Genomic DNA, 27,709 nt, shown 5'->3' with positions numbered 1-27,709 from the left:
GGATCTCGAACTAAAACCTCGCGGCTTTTCAGATCGGGGGTCTGAAAGAACAACTCCCAGCCCGCCTCACGGATTCACACTGGGCCTCGACACCCCCCACTCCACCACTCCATCCCAGCCCTCCCTTTCCTTCGTAGGGTGCCATCCTCAAGTTGCCAAGGGACTTCCGGAGCTCAACCGGAATCGGAAGCTTCCGGGAGCGAGGGGGTGGAGAAGAAAAATCAAAAAAAAGCGCGGTAAAAGCTGGAGGACGGTGGTGGTACCCGCTCCAAGCGGCCCTGTGGCGGGTCCGGATGGACTCCACCGCCTGCTTGAAGTCTCTGCTTCTGACCATCAGTCAGTATAAAGCCGTTAAGTCCGAGGCGAACACCGCTCAGCTTTTGCGGCACTTGGAGGTAAGTCAGGGGCTCCGGGGGTGGCGGACGAGACGGACTTCGCTGTAGCCTTCGTTCACTTGGTGGCCGCGGCTGTAGCGGTCTCAGCCTCGAAAACAGAGGGCAACTCCGCGCTCCCTCCGCTGTCTTTTTGTATTGCTGAAGAAGTGAGTGTCACTTTTGAATTCCCACCCAACCCCAAGCCTCCCCGCGTTCAGCTGACGGCAGTGAGGAAAGACTACTGAAAGCCCTAGGAAGGGCGGGGCGGGGGGGGGGGGGGGGGAGGTGAGACAAAAGGTGGGGGATTTCAGCGTATTTGGAGTTGACGGAGGAAAGAGCTCGGAGCTATATCCTTTCCTTTGCTGCTTATTTTCGTTTTTCCATTGTAACAGGCATTTTCAGAGGTACAGCAGTTCTCGAAGGTGGAGGTGCTAAGAGAACAGGAATTAAAATGATTTCTCTCTTGTCCCTTAGGCAGTTTGCAATCTGAACCTGTTGTTTATTACTTTGATTTGAACTCATGTTGATCTCGAGCTTGAAAATTATTGTTTCAATTTACTCTGGATTGAGAACCAGTCTTTTTTACTAGTAATCATAATCCTTTTTTCTTTACCAAAATGTATTGCTCACAGTTTTTCAGTCCTAAAATGCTGAATTGTCATTTTTTCTGTTACTTCCCAGTGATTTGCTTCTAGAGTGTGCTTATTTTGTGTTAAAAGATACAATCATAGCTTTCTGTGATCCTGTTTGTTTTTAGAGTCTTAAACTCCGGCTGTCATTTCTTATACATTCATGGAATTCCAACTAATATTGACATCAGTTTAATAAAAAGTAATTAAGCTCAAAGTTACCCTTAATTCTGTGTTGCAGCTTCTCAACATAGAATTGAACATAATTTTAAAATATATCCTATTTATTATATTAACCCTATGACAGAAGGCTAAATTTGCAAAGATTAGAAACTGCTGCAAAGAAGGCTGTTGTGAATGGCCCAGCAACATCAGCCTTTGTTCTAACTGGTGTGCACTGTGTCTGTTCTCTCAAGGTTCTCTGGTGCTCCTTCCTCTTCTAGAGCTGCCTGTCTCCTAAGAATACTTGTTTTCTTTAAGAATTAAGTTAAGAATTTTAGACTGTAATCTGAAACATTTCTTATTTTTGAGAATAAACAGGTATATTGTGAACCTGCTGAGCAGAGTGTTATCAAGAATTGAAAGGGACTTCAAAGAAATTTGAAGCTTAGAGATTGACTTCTATGTACTGCGTTCCGAGACTCTTCAAGAGGTTTACCAAAAACTGTTCTACCATTTAATTGAAAGATAACATGCATGCATTGCATGAAGTGCATTAATGTTAAATGAAGAGCTTGGTCGTTTTATTTATTTTTTAAACCTAAGTGTACTCTCGAGTAGCTGCGACCTGTTATCATGAGATAGAACATTTCCAGCACCACATAAGTTGTCCCTTAGGTGGATTGTTCAGATGTCCCCTGTCCAGATAAGTGGATTCATGTGTGCTTTTTGTAATGTCCCATAGGACAGTGTAACAGGCAAACCTAACCTAGTTAGTGGAAGAGAATTAGAGAAAGCTCAGTAGAGGAACCAAAACCGAGGCTGGAATAATTACATTAGTGCGTGAAGGGTAGGTGATCTTCCATGCAGAGGGAGCAGCGTGTATGAATTTTCTAAATTGGGAAAGAGTGTGGCAGTGCCACTTTGGAAGAACTGGGTTTTTATCTAAAATGGAGAAGAAGTGAAAACTGCTATTTCTTAACTAACACATTTTAATGACTGTTTTCTAGGTAATTTCTGGACAGAAGCTCACTCGATTGTTTACATCAAATCAGATACTACCAAGTGAATGCTTAAGTTGCCTTGTAGAACTACTTGAAGACCCAAACATAAGTGCCCCACTGATCTTAAGTATCGTCAGTTTGCTATCTCAACTAGGTAATGTATTTAGTTTCTCTTTTATTTTTTAGAAGATGCATGAATTTAGTATTTTCTCAAAGGGCAGGTTCCATTACAGAATCTTTCAGAGGATGATTCACATTTGAAAGATTTCTTAAAAAAAAAAAAAAAGATTTTTTCGCTGCAGGAGCTCTTTGAACTATCTTGTTGTGGATCTCTTGTAAAGGGAATATTATACGCATCCTTTTTAAGGTTATTGGAACAGAGAATCTGAAGCATATCAAGGGTTCAGTGGTCTACAGAAAAGAATGTACCTTAAGAAATGTGGGCCTGCTTTCAAATTAAAAAAATACATGCACAAGTGTCAGTATGAACAGTATTAGAAAATCATAGCTAGTGATCAAAATATCATCCTTTTTTTCATAGACTGTACTAAAGTGAAAGTGAAGTCACTCAGTTGTGTCTGACTCTTTGCAACCCCATGGACTGTAGCCCACCAGGCTCCTCTGTCCACGGGATTCTCCAGGCAAGAATACTGGAGTGGGTTGCCATTTCCTTCTCCAGGGGATCTTCCCAACCTAGGGATCGAACCCAGGTCTCCCGCATTGCAGGCAGACGCTTTAACCTCTGAGCCACCAGGGAAGCCCAGACTATACTAAACCTAGAGCTAAAAGCTAAAAAACACAAATGTTGCTTTTTTTGTTTTTCCCTACCTTGTCTTAGTTTTTAGGTTTTAATTCACCAGTTACTTTTTTTCCTGATTTGTGTTTGGGGGTACAAGGGAGATATTTCTGTATGTGGTTATAAAATTAGTACATGCTTATTTTAAAAAAAAAAAAAAAAGAAGAACTGATACAGAAGTGGTAACAGATCATTTCAAATAGACGATAAAAATGTTCTATATCTGTGTTGTCCAGTATAGTAGCCACCATGGTTGAAATTCTGAACTGGGGGGTATTTGTAAATAAAATAGCCACATCATATTTTATATTTTTATATAATGGTAAATTCAGTATGAAATAAGTTTTAAATTATTTGTCTTTCATCCATGAAGGCCATAGATAAAGATGATCTACTTTGTGTCCTTTTATTTTAACTTACAGCTGTAGACAATGAAACCAGAGACTGTCTTCAGAATACGTACAACCTAAATAGTGTGCTGGCAGGCGTGGTTTGTCGGAGCAGTACTTGCCACAATGATTCAGTGTTTCTGCAGGTATACACACCTACTTTCCACTTCATGCTTATTCTTACTTTCAAATCAGAATTGATAGTGTGTATTATGAAGTGCTGACATACAGTGTGCTACTGCAGGCTGGCATTAATACTGTGTGGTTAGGCACAGTTCTCACCATCAATAAACTTAAAAACTGGTTAGTCACATGTATGACCACTTAAGAGATTCTAAAGAAGAAAATTTACATCTAGCATTGTTATTGAAGAAAAATTCACATTATAACAGATTTTGACAGATTTATAAACATAGATATCAGCATTTTGAGGTATAAGCTGTTCGTATTAAAATTATAATTTAAAGTTAGCATGTAGTCTCATACTGTTGAGGAAACATCCTATAAAAATTGAAGCTATAGATTTAGTCTTCTTTAACATAGGCTCAAAGCTCTTATACCTGTATTTCTTTGAGCCTAAAATACCATCAATTGTAGGAAAGAAAAACATGGCAAATTAAACTGACATGAGATTTTAGAGATGGTGAAATATGAATAACGTATATCTTAGAATTGACAGAATATATTCTCAACTTGCATATAAGTTTAAGATGATTAAGTAAGCCAGTTTGATGACACAATGCTGTGTTTGAGATAGAATGTATAGAAATGTGTGAGTCAGGAGATGAACTTTTAAGGTCTCATTAATTGTGTATGTTTAAGTAAAATCTCATTACTTACATGTGAAAATAGAACCTTTCTAAGATATGGAAAGATTTTTACTCTAAATGCCTCCTAAAATGGTTACATGCTCAGAATATGTGTAGGAGTTCATTTTTGTGATCATGCAAATATATTTTTATGTGTTTATATTCATTGCTATTTTCTTATTCTCAGTGCATTCAGCTTCTGCAGAGGTTAACATACAACATCAAAATTTTGCATTCTGGTGCCAATATAGATGAATTAATTACATTCCTGATAGATCATATGTGAGTATGCAACGACACATGTAACCAAATAATCTACTGGTTTATTTATTTATTTTTTAATGTAGAAAAGCAGTTGATTCCATTATAAGCACTTACACAATTAGTCATAGAGAGTAACAGGCCTGCTGGTGAAACAAGTCACCTAAAATAGAGGTGGTGTCAAACTAGTGGTCAAGGACTAACTCCTTTAAAAAAAAAAAAACAACTCTTATCCAGGATTAATATAACTTTAAAAACAAATATAAGCTATCAATTGACTCTTTTCTTAACTTAACTAACTTAACTAAACAGTCTACCTGTGGTATAACAGTCAGGTAAAAACATACGTCTGTACAACTTGTAGTCCCAAGTTTTCTTTTTCAAACCATTTCACAGACAGGAAAGAAATAATATGAAACCATTCAAGAAATACACTGACAAGCAAAAATACATGGGGAAAGAGGAACACATTGGGCTTCCCTGCTAGCTCAGTTGGTAAAGAATCCACCTCAATGCAGGAGACCCTGGTTCATTTCCTGGGTTGGGAAGATCCACTGGAGAAGGGATAGGCTACCCACTCCAGTATTTTTGGGCTTATCTTGTGGCTCAGCTGGTAAAGAATCCACCTGCAATGTGGGAGACCTGGGTTCAATCCCTGAGTTGGGAAGATCCCCTGGAGAAGGGAAAGGCCACCCACTCCAGTATTCTGGCCTGGAGAATTCCATAAACTGTATAGTCCATGGGGTCACAAAGAGTTGGACAAGACTGAGCAACTTTCAGGAACACATTGTGTTGGCTTACTGGTTTATTTTTTAACTAAAATATGTAATAATTCAATTTTTCTTAATTTTTTTCCCTAATTTTTAAACTGAGATAATGATTCCTATTTACTCATTGGATGATTTCAAGGATCAAATGGTGTAGAACAACTTCAATTTTTATAACAGAAATTTATGAAATGAATTGATTGAAACAGAAAAACTTACTGAAACTGAAAATTATGTTTATATTTAATCTTCTTGAAAGAATATACTGATGAGATAGCATATGATTACTCAGAGTTTCTATATTTTTATGCTATATTGAGTAGGATCATTTAGTTTCAAAACATGAAATAAATGATCAATACTATTCAAAACTTGGCAGTCTTCACATGTTAATCACATTTTTCTTTTTGCTTATAAAACGGAAGGAGTTTAAATGTGTAAATGACCATTTTTGAGTAATTTAGAAGGAACTTAATATTTTTATCTTTTATTGTTTTTCTTGAAACAGTCAATCTTCTGAAGATGAGTTGACAATGCCTTGTCTAGGATTATTGGCAAATCTTTGCCGGCACAATCTTTCTGTTCAAACGCACATAAAGACTTTGGTAAGAAGTTTATAAAATATTTCTTTTGTTTTGTGGTAGGCTCACCTTTTTCTTTAAAAAGAAATTTAACAAGAATTTGTGTTGTCTAGCTGACTCATCAAAGTTAACAAAGCATCAGATTGGCGTAAATAACTTTAATTACTCTAGCCTTCATATATGTTTAATTAAGATGAGTTAATACAAATGTTAATTTAAATGCTAGAAGTTTTTCTTCTGTAGCATCTCATTGTCTGTCCTGTTGAATAATATAAGAAATGCTGACAGAGGGGAAACATGCCATTGGCAGTTGCGTTTACCTCGGTCTTGTATTTCTACATAGTTAATTACAACTTCCCAAAAAGATTCATAAGTGCCTAGCATCACTACCAGTACTTGGGAGACGTGAAGGAACTCAAATGAGGTTATTTGAACCACTGTTAGAAATATGTTAAATCAGGAAAGTTCTTTGATTCTTTAAGTTGCTTTATGAACAGTTCCCTTGCTGTACGATATTCAGTATTACTTGTTGAGTTTTAAATTTAACAGTATCTCATTTGTTCATGTGCTGGATTTTTCTGACCTCGTCCTATTTTGTTGGTGGAGGTTATTTTGAGCCATGAAACTGTTTGAGAAAGGTAAACATTTGCTCATAAACTCAGACTACACACTGCTGTTTACTCAGATTGTACCTGTTCATACTACTGTGAGCGATTTGTGAAAGTCCTATCTTACGCCTTGAATGATCTCTAAGTTGGTAATAATATTTAATAGAAGTTTACCTATTCTGTGCAAGATACACTTTTTAAAACAAAATGTAAGGCTCACAATTTTTTCATTCTAATCTATTTTTAAATTTTTTTCTTCCTCAGAATAATGTGAAATCTTTTTATCGAACTCTTATAAGCTTCTTGGCCCATAGTAGTTTAACTGTGGTTGTGTTTGCACTTTCAATATTATCCAGTTTGACATTAAACGAAGAGGTTGGGGAAAAGGTAAAAACTTTTTTGCAATTTATGAAACTAATTCTAAAGTTTACATCCTCTGATACTTTAAAAGTTATTGAGACTCTCTGAGTTTTAGGGTGGTATCAACTTAAACTTTTTTTATATAATATCCTTTTCCTGATTTGTTTTTAAGCTGTTCCATGCTCGAAATATTCATCAGACATTTCAGCTAATATTTAATATTCTCATAAATGGGGATGGCACACTGACCAGAAAGTATTCAGTTGATCTACTGGTGGATCTTCTTAAGAATCCTAAAATTGCTGATTATCTTACCAGGTACGGCTATCTGACAAGTGTAGGACTGTTTTTAAACCAAGATGTATTTGTAGTAAATAAAATTGCCTTTTTACACAAAATAAACTTGGACTCTACTGATTCACAATAGACTAAAATCAGAATGTTTTCATGTGCTTCAAGTTCCCATTCTTTTTTTTCTGACTTGGAATGTTAAAGTATAACAAGGATATGTGTATACTTTTTACTTTGTTTTAGGTAAATAAGGTTGTGCCATTCTCCAGAATATACATATCTTGATTAATCTGTGCAAAACCAGTTTTACATCTGAACAGTATGATTATCTTATATAAAAATACTTTTAATGTATCAATTTCATACTTATCATTTGATGTATGTTTTTATTTTAAACCTAGGTATGAGCACTTTTCTTCATGTCTTAATCAAGTATTAGGTCTTCTTAATGGAAAGGATCCTGATTCTTCTTCAAAGGTATATATAGCTTTTTGTTTTTAGTTTTTAAAAACTACAATATGCAGAAAAGTACACAGATCTCTGAATCTTTGCAAAATGAACACAGCCATGTAACCAAGATCTCAAGCAAGAAACCAGGTAGTACCAATATTTAGAACCCTCCTTGAATCCTCATAAACTGGCATAATCCTTTTGAGAAATTTTTCACAGTGCCTGTTGAACACATGTAAACCATATGGCACAGATTCCACTCTTCTCTACATAGTTGAGAGATATGTCAGTAAGCTCACAAAAGACATAGAGAGTGTTAAATGGAAAATGAAAGTTTAAAACTGGTACTGTTTACTGATTTTTTTAAAATGCAGATGCCTAGGGGATAAACCCAATAAAACATGTACAAGGCCTCTACTCTGAGATTACAAAACATTAATAGAAAAAACCTAAATAAACACAGATAGAGCAAGTTCATAGATTGGATGAGTTTACCATATTAGGTCAGTCAGAATTATAGCAAGCTTTAGGTTTTTTTTGTTTTTGTTGTATATGGAAATTGGGAAGCTGATTATAAACTCTATATGGGTATGCAAGGGTTTAAAAATAGCCATGACTATTTTGAAAAAAGTGAACAAAGCTAGAGGACTTATAGTACCAGATATTAAAGCATAATACAAAGCTCCAGTAATTAAAATAGTGCAGTATTGTCATAAGAATAAACAGCTAACTCAGTGGAACAGAATGCAGTGCGAACAAACCCACAGAATATAGCCTCCTGATTGATAACAGTACACTCTTAAAAATACTATCATTGCAGTAAATGATACTGATCAATTGAATATCCATATGGGGAAAAGCTGAATTTTAACCATTACCTCACACCAGATGCAAAGTCTTAGCTCACACCGGTCTTAAAAAGATTGTAGCTCTCAGTGTGGAAGGAAAATAGTGAACTTTAAGAAGAAACACCTAGCAGAATATCTGCGTAGCCTTGGGATGAAGATTTTCTTAAACAGAAAACAAAAACATGGAACTATGTAGGAAAAAATGTTGGTAAGTTAGATTACATTAAAATTAAGAGCTTTTCTGTTCATGAGAAGGCCACTAATAATTTAAAGAGTGAAAAAGTTGCTCAGCTTTATTAATCTTCAGGGAAATGCCGATTTAAATGGTAATACAATACCATTACACACCCACCAGATAGTTAAAATTTAAAATATGGATACTATCAAGCATAGATGACAATGGAAGGAATGTTGAGATACTCACGGGCTGAAAATTGGTATTATCTACTAACATAGGACTTATGTATAAACTATGACCCAGCAGTTCCACTCTTTTATTTACCTCAGAGTTGAAAACGTGTGTTCACCATGTATAAAATGCAGCAGCGTTGTTAACAATAGCCAGGAATTGTAAACTATAAATGCCTGCAACAGTGGAATGGGCAAATAAACTGTGGTATGTTTATACACTGGAATACTATGCAGCAGTGAGGATGTGTGAGGTGCAGCTGCATGCGAAAATATCAGTGAATCTCACTAACATAATGAGTGAGACTAACATAACAAAAAAATCAGATGTAAAAGTGTACCCTGTAAGATTGTGTTTATATATAAAATTCCATGTGAGTTTTTTTATATAATATGGCAAGCTGATTTGAAAATTTTATATGGAAATGCAAAGATACAAGAATAGCTAAGGTAAAATTAATGTCTGGTGTCAAAAATCTGATGTCAAAGTAGTGATTGAGGCATTGTCTGGAGGGGGACTCAAGGGAATTCAGGAGTTTTGATGGAATTCTCATGATCTAATTGCTAGTTACTCAGGTAATTCACTTTGGGGAAAACAGCTGGCTTTGCATTAGCTATTGATGTTTTTATTTCCCTGTATGTTATGCTTATAGAGAAATTGTAAATGAGAGTATTTGCTTCTATGTGCAGTACATAATCTCTGGTAAGGTAAATAAGAAACGCGATAGTGTCTGTTGCTTCCAGGGAATGTTAGGTAGAGGTCAGGTCAGTACCTTTGACTTTGGAACCAAGTGATTGTATTATCTATTCAAAAACAAGTACTACAGTATTTAAAAGAAAATAAGTCAAAGAGTTTATCATTTGTAACAGTAAATGCTAATGAGTTGAATTCTATTAAAATCAGACACTGTCAGGTTGATTAAAACACAAATCCCAATTGTATGTCATTTACAAGGAACAGATAAAGGTAGAAATAAGTAGACAAAGAGATACCACAACTTTTTTTTAATAAGTTGGTAGTATGTTAAATAAGGTAGAATTTAACTTAATAGCTAATAAACAAGTTGATGTGGGATGCTATGTAATGGCATGAGGCTCAGTTATGAAGCACAGAAGAAATGTGGACCAGAGAAGCAGGCTGAGGGGCGTATTGCCACCATTGTGTAAACTGCGGAAATAGCCATCCTTAAAGTTTTAAAGCTTTGGGATGTCATTTTGAAAATCCTAACGTACACTTTATAGCAGTTCATAAATCTTAGCATGAGACAACATGTTTGTGCTGAAGAAAAATTAAGTACTATGGAAGGTATATAACATTAGTTGAAGTTGCCCATCTTCAGTTCCCATAGTCCTCTTAAGCGAAGTAACTACCTTTAACAAGTTTATTTGTAACCTTCTGGAACCTAATGACACGTTTTGAGAAATAATACTCTGAGAAAAATGGGAAGCAACTTTTAATTTTTGTTCTATTTTCTTTAAAAATAAATATTTCCAACTTCATCTTTTGGTTGCTTTGTACATTGAAGTCTAATGAAATAGACCTTAATGAAGCCTTTATATTGCACAGGTTTTAGAATTACTTCTTGCCTTCTGTTCAGTGACTCAGCTGCGCCGCGTGCTCACACGGATGATGTTTGAACAGCCCCCGTCTGGCAGCGCCGTTCTGGGAAGCCGTTCTAAGTCCTTAGAACCTACTGTGGCTCTTCTTCGTTGGTCAAGCCAGCCTTTGGATGGATCAGAAAACTGCTCTGTTGTAGCACTGGAGTTATTCAAGGAAATATTTGAGGTACTAGAGTGACTAACAAATTGACTTTTCTGCTCTTACGATTCTCAGTAGACAGTTTTCTAAAATGTTAATATAAGTTTATAATAAATTTACAATCGTTCATACCCTTTAGGAAAACTTAGCAATTACTGGACTCCCTACTTCTAGTAGTAACACCCTAGTTACTGAATTTCGTTTTTCTGGACAAGTCCCAACTATTAGTGAGACTTCTGTGTTTTCACTAAATAACTTACATATACTCCTTTCAGCATAATAAGTAAAGGTATGACTAAGATTTGTATGGTTTGTTGGTGTATGACTGTACTTGGCAATAGTTACATTCTGCCTCTCCATCTCAGTAGATACTGTGCTGTTTTTATTGAGTGGGTTTTTAGGAACATTGAATTAAGTCAGTCAGATAGAGTGGAACATGTCAGGTATTTAAGGATATAAACAAAAATCCTTTACTGGGAATTCCCTTATAGTACAGTGGGTTAGGGCTCTGCTCTTCTTCTGCAGGGGGCGTGGGTGGAATCTGGGGTCCAGAAACTGATCCCACACGCCATGCAGTGCAGGCTGGAAAAGTCCTTCTCATAGAGGCCATTAAATTCTGATAGACTCTATTATCCAGGTCATTGTGTTTCCTCTGCTGTTTCCCTGTTTTTATACCCATTCTGTCTATACCAGCATTTTCCTAAATGTTTACCCTCTCGTGACTGTCATGACTAGATCCTGTGCACAAACCAAAATGTGTATGAGTGATTAAATATATTTGTTAAGGATTATCCACAAATTATTCTTTCTGGTTCATGTTGATCTTGACTTAACAATCCGTTTTAGCTTTGAAAAAGCCCTGTGAGATCCTTGATGGGAATTATTTGTGGTTGTAAAGTGTTAATACCAGTGTCTCTTAGTTATTGTAATTGCATTTGGCATCTTCATGATATTTGTTTTCAGTACCTACTTAGAATAATTTTTAAGGCACAGAGTCCACTTTAAAAAGTCTTGTTTGAGACTGGTACATTTGATAAAAAAGTCATCATAGCCCTCAAAACTGGATGAAAGGAGACACAGGTCAAGAATACCTGAAGTAATTACAATTGACCCACAGGTCAAGAATATCTGAAGTAATTACAATTGACCCTTGAACAGCATAGGTTTGAACTACTTGGGTCCACTTATATGTGGGTTTTTTTTTCCAATAGTAAATACTACAGTACTACACAGTCTGCAAGGTTAGTTGAATCCATAGATGCAGAATCACAGATACAGGAGGCCAGGGCCAACTAGGTTATACTCAGATTTTCAGCTGCATGGTGAGGTTGGCACCCCTAACCCTCACATTGTTCAATGATCATCTGTATAAGAAATTTAAAGAGTGTTGCAGTTCAGTGATGACTATGCATTCTGTATTCTCTCTCTCTCTTTTTTTTTTTAATCTTTGGGGTTGTGAATTCTCCAGGATGTCATAGATACTGCTAACTGTTCCTCAGCTGACCGTTTTGTGACTCTTCTGCTGCCTACAATCCTTGATCAGCTTCAGTTCACAGAACAAAATCTAGATGAAGCCTTAATAAGGAAAAAATGTGCAAGAATGGTCAAGGCCATTGAAGTTTTGTTAAATATCCTTCAGTTTAACTATGGAAACTAACTGCTTATATTTTTTAGAATTTATTTTCTGCATTTTTACTGTCTTTTATGTCTTTATTTATAGTTTTATACCTCTCATGCTTGAATCTGTACAGAATTACTGAACTCAAGTTTAAATTAAAGAACCGATGCTCACGGAAGAGTCTCTTAGAAAAAGTTATCAAGACTTTTTTCCCATGTTTTTCTGTGTAAAACTTCCAGACATTTTCAGATATGCTTTTTAAGTTTGGTTTGTACATTTTTTATCATAATTTGAGGTTAGTAGATACATAAATAAATACCCTGATGTTCTCTTTCGATGCTGATTGCTGCCCCTGGATGATGTATGTTGTGATGGAGTATATCAGAGAAGAAAAATACCTTGGTAGTTATTATTTTAGCTTAGTTTTTTAGCTTGTGTTTTAAAAATTAACACCTCCATAAATGTTTCAATAAAGATGACATGTACTTACAAAAAAGATAACCTTGTGTTTCAGAGCAGCAAGAATGTAGTCGATTTTGTCCTGCCCTATAGCACACTCAACATCTTTTTAATTTCTTATCTGTGCTGCTCCTTCTTAATTTTCTTCTTTCTTGATGGCAGTGATTCTTAATTCTGGCTATGTATTAAAATCATCTGGAGAACATTTAAAAATACTGACGCTTGACTCCTACTTTGAGAGACTCTGATTCAGTTAAAATAATGTGGAACCTTGGGATGTGAAGGCATGTTTGTGACTGTTTAAACTATCCAGCCAAGGTTGAAAACCACTGCTGTAAAGGCAGGATTATCTTGCTTGACCTTGAGATGCTCTCTAAAATATTTAGGCCTCCTCTCATTGAATAGTACCAAACTTAACCCCTTTTTAATAATAGATATTCAAGTTAACTTACAGAGAAATTGAGAAAAAACAAATGAGAAAATAACTTCCCTTATTTCAACAAGCATTTATTGACCCATTGTGAAACCTGTTAATAAAAAGCTAACATCCAGTGAAAAGCAGATCCTTTCTGTTTTACTTTTGAGTCAGAAACTTTGGTGGCAGTCCCATCTCCTGCCACTTGTCAGTCATTTAAATGGCTCTGAGCTCCTAAATTCCTAATCTGTCATTGAGCTAATGTAGCAATAATTACACCAAATTGCAGTGACAAGAATAATTTGTTTGAAATCATCCTAAATGCTGTAAAGTGCTCTACAAATATAAGGATTTTTTTTTTTCTGAGAATTTTTTGTTTTTCTTAACAAAACTTAACCTCTGTGTGGAGATGACACTCTAAAAATGCATGTTGCAAAAATTCTCACTACTATCAAATGTACCACTCTGATAGAACAACAGTTTACATATGGCAAGATTGATATGGGCTTTGGAACAAAGGTAGCAGATTCTGAATTATGGTGAGTATATGAAATACAAATGGCAAAATGGTAAGTCCAAATTTAATAAAAATCAAAAGATGTAGTGATTCTCATTTGTTTTCGAGGATCATCCTTGGGTATGTTCTATTAACTCAAGATATAGAAGAGAATTAAAATTAAAATTTTTAATTTTTAAAAAATTAAGTCATAGATCATGTGCTTCTGAACAGAGATATTAATATCTGTGATTTGTTTTTCATTGTTTAGGTTTGTTTGTCTTGTTTTAATTTATTGTGATTATCTACGAGTCTTTTATGCTTCAGTGCATTTTTTTTTCTCGAGTTCCTTCCTAACTTTGACTTAGTAATTATTTTATATTTATTTAATTTTATATTTTGAAATGACAAAGCATGAAAAAAACAGAAAGATTATTTTTATTTCAAAGAAACCAATCACTGCTGAAAGTTTCTAGTAATAAAGACAACTCTTCTCTAGCATGTTAAGGCTTACAGTTAAATGTGGATTTTCACTGATAGTAATGAGATTATTTTACCCCTGTCCTCCCCTGTGAATTAAGTTCATCTAACAAGTGTTTGTTGAGGACCCACTGAATGCTAATCACTATAATTTGTTCCAATTTTCATAAATGTCATAATTGTCAGTAATTGTACTCAAGAATAACAATGATCTCTTTTTACTTTTTTGTACTCCTTTTCAATTAAAAAGCTGTGAAAAACAGCTTAGTATAATTTCTTCAGTACATGTTAGATAACTCTACATTCCTAAAGGTTGCCCTCTTAGGCTTCCCAGGTGGCGCTAGTGATAAATAACCCGCCTGCCAGCACAGGAGACATAAGAGATGCCGGTCCAATCCCTGGGTCTGGAAGATCCCCTGGAGGAGGGCTTGGCAACCCACTCGTGTTCTTGCCTGGAGAATCCCATGGACAGAAGAGCCTCATGGGCTGCAGTCACAGGGTCACAAAGAGCTGGACACAACTGAAACATTACCCACAGAGGCAGAGCTGCCCTCTACTGTTAATATTCTAGTGACAAAGCTAAGAATTAAATGAGTCCTGTTGCTAATACTGCTAGTAATTTCAAGCAAAAGTTGAAACATGTTGGTATTTGAGATTAGAAAAGAAACACTGTCTAAATTTAAACTGTTAATACCAGTTCTCTTTGGATCTTGGGTTATAAGGATGTTGGTCTCTGATATTTTTACTTCTCATGACAAACAGTGGTTAATCTTGCGGTTTAAGAACAAAGGTTTTGGGTTTTTATTTTCTTTAGATTTATGGACAGAAATAAGCTGTAAGCAATTTTTGAGTTATCTAAGTTAAATATGACTTTTTTTTTTTTTAAATATGACTTATTTTTAAAGCAAACTTGCTGCTGATGTGATTTTGAAAACTCTTGATTTGATGAACAAACTTAAACAGCTGGTTCCTGGTATGGAAGTAAGCTTCTACAAAATCCTTCAGGTGAGTTTAAACTCTTAAAATATTGGAGTTGATATATATAAATGTTTCCTAATATATGTTTCTGTTTTAATATTTTTAATCTTTAAAACATCAATGTTTTTCTTAGAACTGGCCATTGGAAAAAATTTGCAAATTGTTAATTGTCTGATGTAACGTAATATTCTCATTATAGTTATTTTATGGAGTTTTACAAGGGTTAAACATAAGTGCTTCTGATTCTGAAGTATGGAATATTCATGATAGCCCTGCCTCCACAGCCTTTTCCTTTCTTGTGTCATATTTCTGGTTTCTTTCATTTGTTTCTATTGGCTTTATGGTAGGGGGGAATGGTATTTATTTTGGAGTGTTTGTTTTTGGTTAAGGTTGATAAGGTAGAGTATTAAGGCAGGAAGAAGACATCTGGAAGAAAAGGACTTGATTGTGAGTGATAATTTGATAGGTGTGCAGAAAATAGCTAACTCACCGACTTTATTGACCATAGTGGCTAAACACGAGTTCTAAATGTTTTCCTTGATAGCCACAAAATTTGGCTTATAACAGATATTTAACAAACATGTGTGAATTAAGTTACTGTAATAACACAAATGTCTCCGGTGCCTATGTAGACAGGGTAGGAGCCAAAACTGGAACCTACTTGTATACTTGGAGAGCACGGGGCTTACAAGATGGGCTTCAGATTTTGACTCCACCACTTCTTAGCACAGACTTGAGCGAGTTGCTTCACCTCTGTGAGCTCATTTTCTTGGCTACAAAGTAGAAATTACGATCCCCCTTCATGGAGGAGATATGAAGGGTTACCATGAGGGTTTTGGAGGTAAAAGCCATCTCCTATGGTGTTGTGGTATTTGATTATATTCGAGTACCTATAAAACACTCAACATTTTAAAATGTTGATAATTATAAAAAATTTATGTTGTAATATTTTTCTCTATTAGCAACTTACTCAAATTTTAAATTGAGTCACACTGATTTTATGTCAATAAAAATTGATTTTATGTCAATAAAAATTTTTTCACAATAGATGATTTGAGGCTTAAAGTACTAATGAAAATGTTTGCTGATATGAAGTATTTATACTTTAAAGTATAATTGTTTCACTAAATTAAAATATTTTATGAAATTAATTTGAATTTTATTTTTTTACTTTAATTTGGAAATGATTTACCATTTTTCTTCTAGCCAGTTTTCCTTTTAAATGGTAGCTAGAAAAAGAAAACAGTAACTCAAATTATCAATCAGTTGTAGATGCTACTTTAAATAAATCAAAATATTTAAGACATGATTTTCTTAGGCACAGTAAAAGCATTTAAAACCTTTGCCAGATTTTTGTAAACTAACATTAGGTAAAGACTAATAAATACATTCAGACATCAGATAGAAATGCTTTAGAGTTTGCCTAGAATTGTTTATGATTTAGGCCTGTTTATTCACCTTACTCTGAAAGGCCTGCCTTTGTTTTCTGCTTTCTGGTTTGCACAGGATCCTCGCCTGATCACTCCCTTGGCTTTTGCTTTAACATCAGATAATAGAGAACAAGTGCAGTCTGGATTGGGAATATTATTGGAAGCTTCTCCACTGCCAGATTTTCCTGCATTAGTGTGAGTTATAATCATTTGCAGTGTATCTCTCATGGTGCTAGAATATCCTGCCAGTTTCTTTAATAGTCTTCAGTATGGACAAATTGGAAAATTAGTGAATTGAAGACTTCATTGTAATTCTTAAAATAAAAAAAAACTTTCAATTAAAAATTTTTTTATTTCAACAAATCAGATGACCAGATGTATACGCATTTAGAAAATAGCTAGATCCATTCAGGTGATTAAATTTATTATTCAGATGCTATGCCTGTCTCAACACCTCTATTTAATGCAGTAGCTTCTGTACTAAGCTTACATCCTACCAATTTAGTTTCTCCATAGAAAGAGCTTTTCCTTCCCAGCTGTTTGAGTGCTAAATCTGAGTATTGCTTTCATTGACTAGATCTGGGTCATTTACCATGGAAAGGATTCCTAAAGAAAAATTCTGTCGTTAAAGAAGGTAGGATAATGGTCAGACAGAATTATCTACTGTACACATCAGTTTCAACCATTGAGATGATATTTTCAGAAGCAGGTGGTCAGGTTGGTAAGAATAACATTGAGTGAGAAAAGGGAAGGGTGAAGGAAAACTAAAGGCCAGGTGTTATTGCCCATGGGTAGAGGGATGTTCTTACCAATACCAATAACTAATTTTTACCAATAATCCATTCTCACAAACTAGTTCTAGAGGCTCCAAACCAGAGGTGGGGTTGTCATTGTAAAGGGTTACAAGTAGAAAAGTTGTCCTCTGGCAAATTTTGGATATTTCCCCAAATTCTGCCTCATCATAGAGTCCAAGATTATTTTAGAAATATTTGAAGACTAAATTCTCAAAAGACCAATTCTAAATGAGTCCCTAATTCTATACTAACTCTGCCTTCTGCTCTATTTTCATATAATTATTTCTCTTTTTTATTTTGATTCCCACTCAGACTTGGAGAAAGTATAGCAGCAAACAATGCCTATAGACAACAGGAAACAGAACATATGCCTAGAAGAGTGCCTTTGCAATCATTAAATCACAGTTTTCCAACATCAGTAAAATGTTTAACTCCTCCACTTTTGAAAGATAGAGTTCCTGGATTGAACATTGAGGAATTAATAGAGAAACTTCAATCTGGAGTTGTGGTGAGTGATAAATAGCCATGAAAAGTGGGATTCTGCCTGGTACATGCCAACTAAAGTGAAAGTGAAAGTTGCTCAGTCATGTCCAACTCTTTGTGACCCCACAGACTATACAGTTCATGGAATTCTCTAAGCCAGAATACTAGAGTGGATAGCTTTTCCCTTCTCCAGGGGATCTTCCCAACCTAGGGATCAAACCCAGGTCTCCTGTATTGCAGGCAGATTCTTTACCAGCTGAGCCACAACATACCGACTAAATATCAACTCTTATTATGACATTTACTTAAACAACTTTAGATGCAGATTTGATCATTGAAACATTATTTAATATAAAGAGTAGCAATATTTTGGAAAGTGTGGAAAGAGGAAAAACTCAGTCATAAAATTCCAACATTTTAATAACCGCTATCAATTTTCCCTTAGTCTTCCCAAACCAGCCTACCTTCCTACCCCCACCCCCATCACCCCCAGTTTAAATATACTTTAAATTCCCACAAGCAGATCACCAAGATATTCTTCTGTCAGAGTCAGGTTAATGAAATGTTTTGATCTGCCTCATAAGACATCCTTTTTTTACCTTTGTTATTGAGTTTCAATTATTTGGTTTCAGTAGGTGTTTATCTGTGTTGTTTTTTTTTATTGAGTGCTAATGATTTCTGATTTTTTTTTACTTTATTAAATCCAGGTAAAGGATCAGATTAATGATGTGAGAATATCTGACATAATGGATGTGTATGAGATGAAACTATCCACATTAGCTGTGAGTACAACCTTATTTTGTGTATCAGTTAAACCCTAAGAGATATTTTCCAGCAAATGAAGAAGATTTATGGTATGTTTTCTTAACAGTCCAAAGAAAGCAGGCTACAGGATCTCTTGGAAGCAAAAGCCCTGGCCCTCGCACAGGCTGATAGACTGATTGCTCAGTATCGCTGTCAGAGAACTCAAGCTGAGACTGAGGTGTGTACAATATACAGACATTTGATTAGTAGAAAAACAGATAAATAGAACATGTACAAAATGTTAGTTTTACCATCATCATTGTGATTGAAGCATGTCCTCAGCATTCCGCACAACTACTTGCTCTGTCTTAAAACTCTCTCCCCTTTAATTTTGGTTACAGTTACCTTTTTTCTACCTTAATGTATATTCTTTTCCTAAATCTTATTTTATCTACTCACCCTTTAGATGTTGAGTGGGATTATGTTCTAAGCCCTTTTCCTTTATTTAGGTGATTCATGGTTTCTGCTCATTACCAGAATGCTAACTCAACAAATTTTGTATGCTGAGCCCAGATCCTTCTCCTTAAGCACTGAGTATGTTCTGTGTAGCTCCATTTAAATACATAGCAAATACTTCAGGCTCAGTGGAAGCAGTGATGAACTCATCACCCTCCCTTTTTAAAAAAGTATTCTTTCTTATGTATTCCCTGTTCTGTTTTTAGAGTTTTCCAAACAAGAAATCACAGTTTACCTTCTGCAGTTAGTCATTCATCACGTTCAGTTGATTCTACTTTCTACATAATGCTTTTTGCCTTGTCTCTGTTCTCACGGCTATTTGTTACAGACCAGGTCTTTTTTATTTTTTCACCTGAATGCCAGCAGAGCCTCTAATTAGTCTTCCTGCCTCAGTCGAGTGCCCTCCTCTCATCCACCCTCACATACAGTCGCTGGCTGTGTTTGGATCTTCCCATCCTCTCCTCTCCCTGCACGGTCATACCTGAGGCGGTACTCGGATCCGATTGCTTCTCTGCCGAATATCCTTCAGTGTCTCACCTTTTAGCTCAGAAGAGAATTTAAATTCCTAAGAACTTACTGCACAGGGATTTTAACTACTTCTCATTCCCCATCTCCTTGCACTTCTTTGCATTCTTTCCAGTCAAATATATTAGATTGCTTTGCAGTTTCTGAAACTTGACATACGTTTATGTTTTCCTGCCCTTGCACTTGCTCTTCTGTATCTGGAATACCTTTTCTTCTCTTCTCTGTCTTCTAATACTCCTCTAGATTATTAAACCTATTAAATAAATTAGATCTATTAAAAGCTTCCTCCGTTTCCCAGGAAGCTTTTCTCTGGTCTTCCGTTTCCCACACTCTTGGTGACCCTTCCTCCCCGTGCTGCCTTCTGTACAGTACTTCTCACAGCGTCTGAAGACTGTGTGACCCCACTGTCACCCTTGATGATGTTCGAGAGGAACATTTTTCCTGTCACTCTAGACTGGCCTAATATTGACAATAAACAGATTTGTTTCATTAATTTTTTTAAATTATAGAAACTGAGCATATTATATAAATGATAGTAGAAAAGTATTCCATTTTCTTTTAGGCTCGGACACTTGCTAATATGTTGAGAGAAGTTGAAAGAAAAAATGAAGAGCTTGCTGTGTTGCTGAAGTCACAGCAGGTTGAATCGGAAAGAGCCCAGAGTGATATTGAGCATCTCTTTCAACATAATAGGAAGTTAGAGTCTGTGGCTGAAGAACACGAAGTTCTGACAAAATCCTACATGGAACTTCTTCAGAGGTAAATTAATAAAGTAAAACTTTGCGTGTAAAGTTAGAATTTAGAATGAACACACAGCGTTTCTCTTCTCTGTCCCTAAAGTTCTTTTCTGAACATTCATAGCGAAATGAAGGATTGCTTACTCAAACTCAGACCACAGTTGGAAACAGAATATAAGTGTCTCTTTCCAGTTTCATTTAGTCAGTCATCAGTCGTCTGGGATGTTAGCACCACAAGGACAAGTTGGACCTGTTTTATTCCCGGACAGATCTCTAGAGCCTAGAATAGTGCTTGATACATGGTTAGGCACTGCATAAGTGATTGTTGAATGACCTTAGTTGTCACAATTCATACTAGGCTGAACCATATGGATCGGCCGTTTCTGCAGATCAAAAGTGGTTGAATATTAACAGTTGTCATATCATCAACCTAATAGCATAGAAATTTGGATGTTAGTGTTTGACTCACCTTGGAATTTGTAGTCAGTATTTCTCTTTAAAGTCCTTGAGTGTAGTTTATTTAAATTTATGACAGTATCTGCAAGATAAATTCATACAGGTGAATTGCTGGTTTAAAGGGTATGTGCTTTTAAATTGTTGATTGATTGTCCAGTTTACCTTCAGAAAGGCTATGCCAATGCCAATTTATACAGTCACTAACAAAGTATGAGATTGAGTATTCCTCCCCTTGTCACTTTTTATGTTTTAAGCCAGTTTTAATTTAACAAATTATAAGACCAGTAATTTTATTTCTGCCAAACAAAAATTACACTCTCATTAACTTGTTTATTTTTCTTTATATATAGTTTAAGATAGGTTAAGACTTGAAACAATGTCCTTCTTTCTCTGATATTAATATAGAGATACAGAAAAATTTAACTTTACAAGGTCCGTGTGCTTATTTTATTTTTTTAAATTCCTTTTTTGTTTTTTTAAGCAAGATAATGTTTCTTTTTATTTTTTATTTTGGCCTCACTGTGCAGCATGCAGAATCTAGTTCCCTGACCAGGAATTGAACCAGTGCCCCCTGTGTGAAAGCACAGGTTCTTTACCACCGTGCCACCTGGGAAGCCCTTATTTTATTTGCCCATCAATAAAAATGAAGGGTGGAAAATGTATAGCATCTACAAAATTTGTGAGGACACGGTGATTTTTAAATAGGATATTCTCCCCCAGCAACTTTAAGTCTGATTGTTTGAGGCAGCCCTGATAAAGTGGACTATTAGTGTTCAGTTAGGGTGTGAGAGAAAGTAGACAGTGGTCCAAGAGAAAATAGGCTTTCTAGGATTTGCTTATGTTCCAGATAGTGAGTGAGGGGTGGGCCAGGAAGTCAAACTCCAGCCTTGAGGGGCCAGGTGGATAACTAATGAAGCTGGCTGGGAAAGTTTATTTGTAATGGTTGGGATATCTCAAGTCATTCAAATTCAGAATTTTACAAACTCTTGTGGGATAAATAAAACTTGTGCTGGCCACATTTGGCCAATACCACCATTTTGTTTATCCTCTGGAAGGACATTTTATGCTTAAGATAGTTGGGTGTCAAAGTGTCACTTTGGAAAGGATTTTTTATATGTTTACCTTACAGGTAAAATAAGCACAGGACTATATGATGCAGAGCTATAAAGAGGCAAGAGAAACTTAAAATCTTCAACCACTTAATTCATTAATTTGATGTTTTTCCTTGAACATATATTATGCCTAACAGGCTAGTGATGATAGGTGTAAGTTTAATTTTTTTTGTTTTTAATACCTTATCCTTTAACAGAAATTGTTTCAGTTTCTGGACTTGACTATAAAGAAAAAGATATTATTTTATATTAATAGCAAATTTTGTAGTGCAACATTCTGTAAATAAAGCTTTTTATCAATAAATATGAAGTTGCTGTCCCACATGTTTCCATTTCATAGTAATTTTTTACCTCCTCAGTCAGCTAAAACATATCTTTATTGTCTTTTAGAGTTAACCTAACTCTGTTTATGTCTTGCTTGTTCACATGGCATTCCTCCTCTTCCTGCAGTATCTGCAGTTTAGTCAGAAGAGGTGGTAAAGAAGACACTCAGTTTCTCTTTCTCTGTGTTTTCCTCTACTGAAAATATCTCCTTGTCTTTTCAGGAGTGAAACTGCTGAAAAGAAGAACAAAGATTTACAGGTCACTTGTGATTCTCTAAATAAACAAATTGAGACTGTGAAAAAGCTGAATGAGTCACTCAAGCAACAAAATGAAAAGTAAAATTTAGTTTTTTATTTTAATTATTTGGATTTTTCAAATGTGAAATCATTTTCAAAAATTATTCTCTATATATAGAACATTGTTTTTTATATATAAAATTAACAGAGTTATTACTTATAGATATAAAGTACATATTTGGCAGAATTTAAGAGTGATTACTAGTCTTAGAAATTTCCTCTTAAAATACTTGTTGGAGAGAAAAAGAAATTTTATGGTTCACTAATGTTTTCTTCTGTATTTTCTTATAACTTCAGAACTATTGCCCAACTGATAGAGGAAGAAGAACAGAGAAAAGAAGTACAGAACCAACTAGTAGACAGAGAATGTAAGCTAGCAAGTAAGTAGCTTGTTTAATAAATTGTCTATATTTTAATAAATCTTATGTTGGAAGAAAATCAAAGCATGAGTGGTTTTTAGTTTGCTGTTTCATTTTCTACTTCTCTCATTTTTTTAACCCTTAAATCATATCTTAAAAGTTCTCCTTTCCTTGCCACAAAGCAGTTTAGTTAGACTAAAAAAACAATACATTTTTTCTGAAATCAGGAGTTATAGAAAATGATTGCCCTTTTTAAAATAAAAAAATTTTTTAAAGAATATAACAGCAGGTGGCAGTACTAGGTAACTTATGTTGCTAGCTTCTGAAAGGTAGTAACTCTGAAGTGATCTACAAAAAGGGTTTTGTTCTGACTCACTTGCCTTAAAGCACAGACATCTACCTATGTAATTGTTCATAATTTTCTCTTGCCCTTTCTTTTCTAACCCTTAAACTCTATGAGGATTTTCCTTCCCCACATTACTGTATATTGTATTTGGAACAAAGGAAGAGGGAAAGACATGGACAGTTTAGCATTTTCTATAGAATCCTGGGCTTCCCTTGTAGCTCAGTTGGTAAAGAATCTGCCTGCAATGCAGGATACCTGGGTTCACTTCCTGGGTTGGGAAGATCCCATGGAGAAGGAAATGAAAACCCACTCCAGTATTGCCTGGAGAATCTCATGGACCAGAGGAGCCTGGCAGGCTACCGTGAGGTCACAAGAGTTGGACACGACTTAGCAACTAAACCACCACCATAGAATCCTGGCATAGGGGAAAAGTTTCATGATTTTTTTTAATTCATCAAATGCTATATAACTTATTTGTAGCAAGATGTTTCTTCTTTGTAATTGTCTGTCTTTTATAACCTAATAGCTTCAGGGTAATGTCAATATAGGACCTTTGAGTATAAAGCTGACTGTTTGCTTTAAGACCTAGAACAAAAAATAAAAGTACAGGAAGAAAAGATTAAAGTCTTACAAAGAGAAAAAGAAGGCAAAGAAGAAACCATTGATGTCCTTAGAAAAGAATTAAATAGAACAGATCAGATAAGAAAAGAATTGAGCATTAAGGTAAGAATCTATTACATTCTCATTTGCATTGAAGTGATTAAGTCTTATTTTGTGAAAAAGGTAAATCTGTATAAATTAGTGTTCTGTTTCTTCAGTAATTTTGCTTAGAAGTTACCAGAAGCTCAAGTTGATCTGACAATTGTTTGTTGTGAGGGCTCTCACTGTGAAAATTTGTATTTTCTAAAATTGTTACACGTTGATTAAATGTATACTGTGTTGCAGCACTTGCTGATTTCAAGAGGGCAAAGAATACAGAAAGAGGTTCTCAGTTCATAATGTCACATACAGATAGCTACCTGTATATGTGTATATATATAACTGCATCTCTTTGCTTACAAGGATGGTGATAATAATAGAAGTTTGTATGTATGTAAAATTTCATAATTTACAAAGGACTCTGAAATATTTTTCTTAATCTTCCTCACTTTAATAAATATACTAATATATAAGTATTTATAAATATTTTCATCCTACAAATGAAACTGAGTCTTAAGTTACTTGCTCAAGGTTGTCACACAGCTATGTGAAATAGTAGGCATATATCCTAAGTTCATTGCTCTTTCTACATTATCATGATTGCTTGAGTGTGGGCTATCTAGGTGGCTCAGACAGGAAAGAATCTGCCTGCAGTGCAGGAGACACAGGTTCAATCCCTGGGTCGGGAAGATTCCCTGGAGAAGGGAGTGACTACCCACACCAGTATTTTTGCCTGGAAAATCCCATGGACAAAGGAGCCTGGCAGGCTACAGTCCATGGAGTCACAGAGTCACATACAACTCAGCGACTTAACAGTCTCACCGAGTGTGGTAGCTGTGGGTAATGCTTTCTGGAGCGACTACTACAAGGAAGATGAGAAGAGACCAAGGTTAAAAGGACTGAGCGACTGCAGAATATAAGTGACAGGAGAGGCATACAGTTTAGCTTTAATATGTTTATCTTAATAGTAATTCTAAATGGTAATGAGTAGTAGTTTCTGTAGAAGTCCAGGCTTAAAAAGACAAATTGAATCATGTCTTCCCAATTTGTTTATTATTAACAGTTACAGATCTTAAACTTACCATATAATTGTTAAGTAAAGCATATTACATTAATGTGCCTTGATATGGTTGTCTCACAAATAAAACATAAGGACATCTTAAAGCAGGTTTCTGTGAAGAGAAAACATGCTAAGTTGTTTTCTTCAATTTCTCTCTACCGCCCCCTTTTTTTCAGGCTTCCTCCCTGGAAGTTCAAAAGGCTCAATTAGAAGGTCGTTTGGAAGAGAAAGAGTCCCTGGTAAAACTTCAGCAAGAGGAGTTAAACAAACATTCTCATATGATAGCAATGATCCACAGTCTAAGTGGTGGGAAAATAAATCCAGAAACTGTGAATCTCAGTATATAGACACTATGTGTTTATCTACTGGCAGGGTGGGGGAGGAAAGCTAATCTGTGACTCCAAAATGAGAGCAAATTATTATCCAATTACTAATTTAGTAAAGAACCTGATCTGACGCATGTTGTTATTTGGTCTTAAATTTTTGCTTCCTGTTTCTGTATTTTGCTGCGTAAAGCTTTCTTTGGTTCTTCAGAGTATTCTTACTCTCCGTTATTTTTTCTAAGGTGTTTTTTTCCCTTTTTCCTTAGTCGCTTTCCACTGTCTTCTGCTTGTTTACTCTCATTTGTGATTAGGTTTTTAAAATCAGGCATCAGTGAACTTTTCCTTCTCCTTTTGTTGAAATTTAATTGACACATAGCACTGTATAAATTTAAGATATACAGCATAATAATTTGCCTTATGAACTGATGACCATAATAGGTTTAGTGAACATCCATAATCTTATATAAAAACAACATTAAAGAATAGAAAAGTTGTTTTTCCTTGTGAAGAGAACTCTTAGGATTTCCTCTCTTAACAACTTTGATATGTAAGTTAAAGAAAGCAATGTAAATTCTCTTTATCATGCTGTGTGCTACATCTTCAGTATTTACTTACCTACAGCTGGAAATGTGTACCCTTTGATCACCTTCATCTGAGTCTCCCTTCACCCCCGTTCAGTGAATTTAAAATAACTTTATTACTGCATTTAAAATGTAGTAAGATACGTGGTGTAAGGTCTAAATTTTTAAAAAAATACAGTGAATATTTATAGAAATAATGTATAAAAATTAAAAAATAGCTGTTGTATTAAGTAACTATATTGTCACATAAAAACCTGTAGTAACTTACAGAATTATTTATAGATACCTTTAGTTTTATTCTTTAAAATGTTACATATTCGCCCATTGGTATCATTTTCAGTCAGTTATGAATTTCTTATTATTAACATACAAATAACTTGGATTCTACCTTTGCCACATATTCAGAAATTTGTTAATTCTGATGTGAATTTCGTTTAATATATCATCTCTTATTGAAATAGTTTTACATTAGGCCATTTAATTTTAAAGCATAATTTTATCCTCATTCATGTATTTCTTTTATACAAGGGAATTTTTTAGTACTTTATTTTGAATTGAATGTTTTAAGTAGTCTTTAAGAAGAATTTGTATATTTGTATTTTGGTTGATTTTATTGCTATGCTATTACAACCATTGATTTTACTTGGTGTATTCCTCACTATTTGTATCTCTGTTTGACTTAGGTAAACTTAGATTTACTTCTGTTTTTTAACCATAGTATATCTGAATTTATATTTAGAAAATATATTTTTGTAATTCACTAGTTACACTAAACAATGTCAAACTAATAAGTTTCATACATTTGTATGCATTTTGTATAGTTCTGAAAATTTTTCAAAAAGCATCGTGTCGTATATTACATTTTAAATTGCTACTCATTCCATAAGGGGCATGTTCTATTCAAGATACTGAGCCTAGCTCAGTGCTACCCAGTAGACTTTTTTGTGATGATGGAAATGTTCTTTGTCTGCATTATACAGTACCATAGCCTTTAGCCACGTGTGGTTAATGAGCACTTAAAATGTGTCTAGTGCAGTGGAAGGATTGAATGCTTATTTTTATTTAATTTTAATTGATTGTAACTTTAATTTTCATCCAACTGCACAGTTCAGATCTAGTCCATTCTTGCAAGTATGCGTTTATTTAAACCACTCAATTTGCCTATTCTTAAAAACCTGTGTAGGCAGAGACTGCATGTGTTTTTCAGCCTTTTTTTAATACAATAGTTTTAATCTGTTAATCTCTTCTCTCTAAAGAAGAAAAACCATATTTCAGATTTAATGGTGAGTACTAATTGTCGTCCATCTTCATTTCTGTTTTTTCGTAGTCTTTCTATCTCTTGTAGCATCTTTCATATTCCTATTTGTCTTAACCTTAGTATATTGGATAATTTTTTTTTTTTTTTTTGCTTTTTGGTTCTGTGTACCTCAAAACTTTTTTTTTTTTTTTTTTTTTTACTTTTTGGTTCTGGGTAGATCAAAAACCAAGTGTGTGTGTATATATGTGTATATGTTCTTCTTTTGTAAAAAAAATTAATTATTAATTTATTTTAAGCAAATTTGAGTCTCTACTGTAGTCAGAATTTTACAAATGATTCCTATGTGCATATGTCCATTTTCTAATGGTGAATACAAGTAAATAAATATATTGGAGTTGTTCATATTCTTTAAGAATTTTGCCATGAAGTTTGAATTCAAGTATACATTAACACAATTCCTTGTAACCATTTACATTTGTTACTTGGACAAATAGAGTTTTCTTAAAATTTGGCTGGTTGGAGTTTATATAAACTGTCACCCATTTAATGTCAGGGCAAAAAATAAGTCATTAAAATCTAATGCTCTGTTTTAGAGAAACGTCAGATTGGTGTCCTTTTAGTTTCATTTATTGTATGTTGCAAAAACTAGTTATCTCTGTTAAAAATATAATAAGGTTCTGTCTTGAGCTAGGACTGTTCATTAAATAAAAATGTAACTGAATTTCAA

At 34.8% G+C, this 27,709-nt stretch overlaps 1 protein-coding gene across 2 annotated transcripts; it reads left to right on the top strand.

Moving 5' to 3' along the window:
* Positions 1–35: 35 nt before the first annotated feature.
* CIP2A (cellular inhibitor of PP2A) lies at positions 36–27,709 on the top strand. Of its 2 annotated transcripts, XM_043892601.1 has the most exons (22): positions 66–395; positions 1,535–1,655; positions 2,173–2,320; positions 3,385–3,497; positions 4,348–4,442; positions 5,697–5,793; positions 6,642–6,764; positions 6,910–7,055; positions 7,430–7,505; positions 10,302–10,520; positions 11,962–12,121; positions 13,383–13,524; positions 14,867–14,966; positions 16,446–16,564; positions 17,476–17,671; positions 18,354–18,428; positions 18,518–18,628; positions 19,994–20,190; positions 22,282–22,395; positions 22,654–22,736; positions 23,645–23,784; positions 24,997–27,709. In XM_043892601.1, exons 6-22 carry the CDS (start codon positions 5,722–5,724, stop codon positions 25,165–25,167), a joined length of 2,244 nt encoding a protein of 747 aa, XP_043748536.1. In that variant the 5' UTR covers positions 66–395; positions 1,535–1,655; positions 2,173–2,320; positions 3,385–3,497; positions 4,348–4,442; positions 5,697–5,721; the 3' UTR covers positions 25,168–27,709. The 2 variants fall into 2 exon arrangements, with proteins under 2 accessions (XP_043748534.1, XP_043748536.1); XM_043892599.1 differs by lacking the exon at positions 1,535–1,655 and having other exon boundaries at positions 36–395.

This window comes from Cervus elaphus, chromosome 31 (genome assembly GCF_910594005.1).
Source record: "Cervus elaphus chromosome 31, mCerEla1.1, whole genome shotgun sequence".
Lineage (NCBI taxonomy): Eukaryota > Metazoa > Chordata > Mammalia > Artiodactyla > Cervidae > Cervus > Cervus elaphus.
Note: the sequence above shows the minus strand (reverse complement) of the source record. Positions and strands in the feature narration are given on the sequence as shown.

Excerpts from the sequence above, each read along its gene's own strand:
- CIP2A (XM_043892599.1), top strand. The coding sequence starts at position 294 with ATGGACTCCACCGCCTGCTTGAAGTCTCTGCTTCTGACCATCAGTCAG. Across the intron at positions 396-2,172 it reads AGCTTTTGCGGCACTTGGAG|GTAATTTCTGGACAGAAGCT; the intron begins GTAAGTCAGGGG and ends ACTGTTTTCTAG. Across the intron at positions 13,525-14,866 it reads GTAGCAGATTCTGAATTATG|CAAACTTGCTGCTGATGTGA; the intron begins GTGAGTATATGA and ends TTATTTTTAAAG.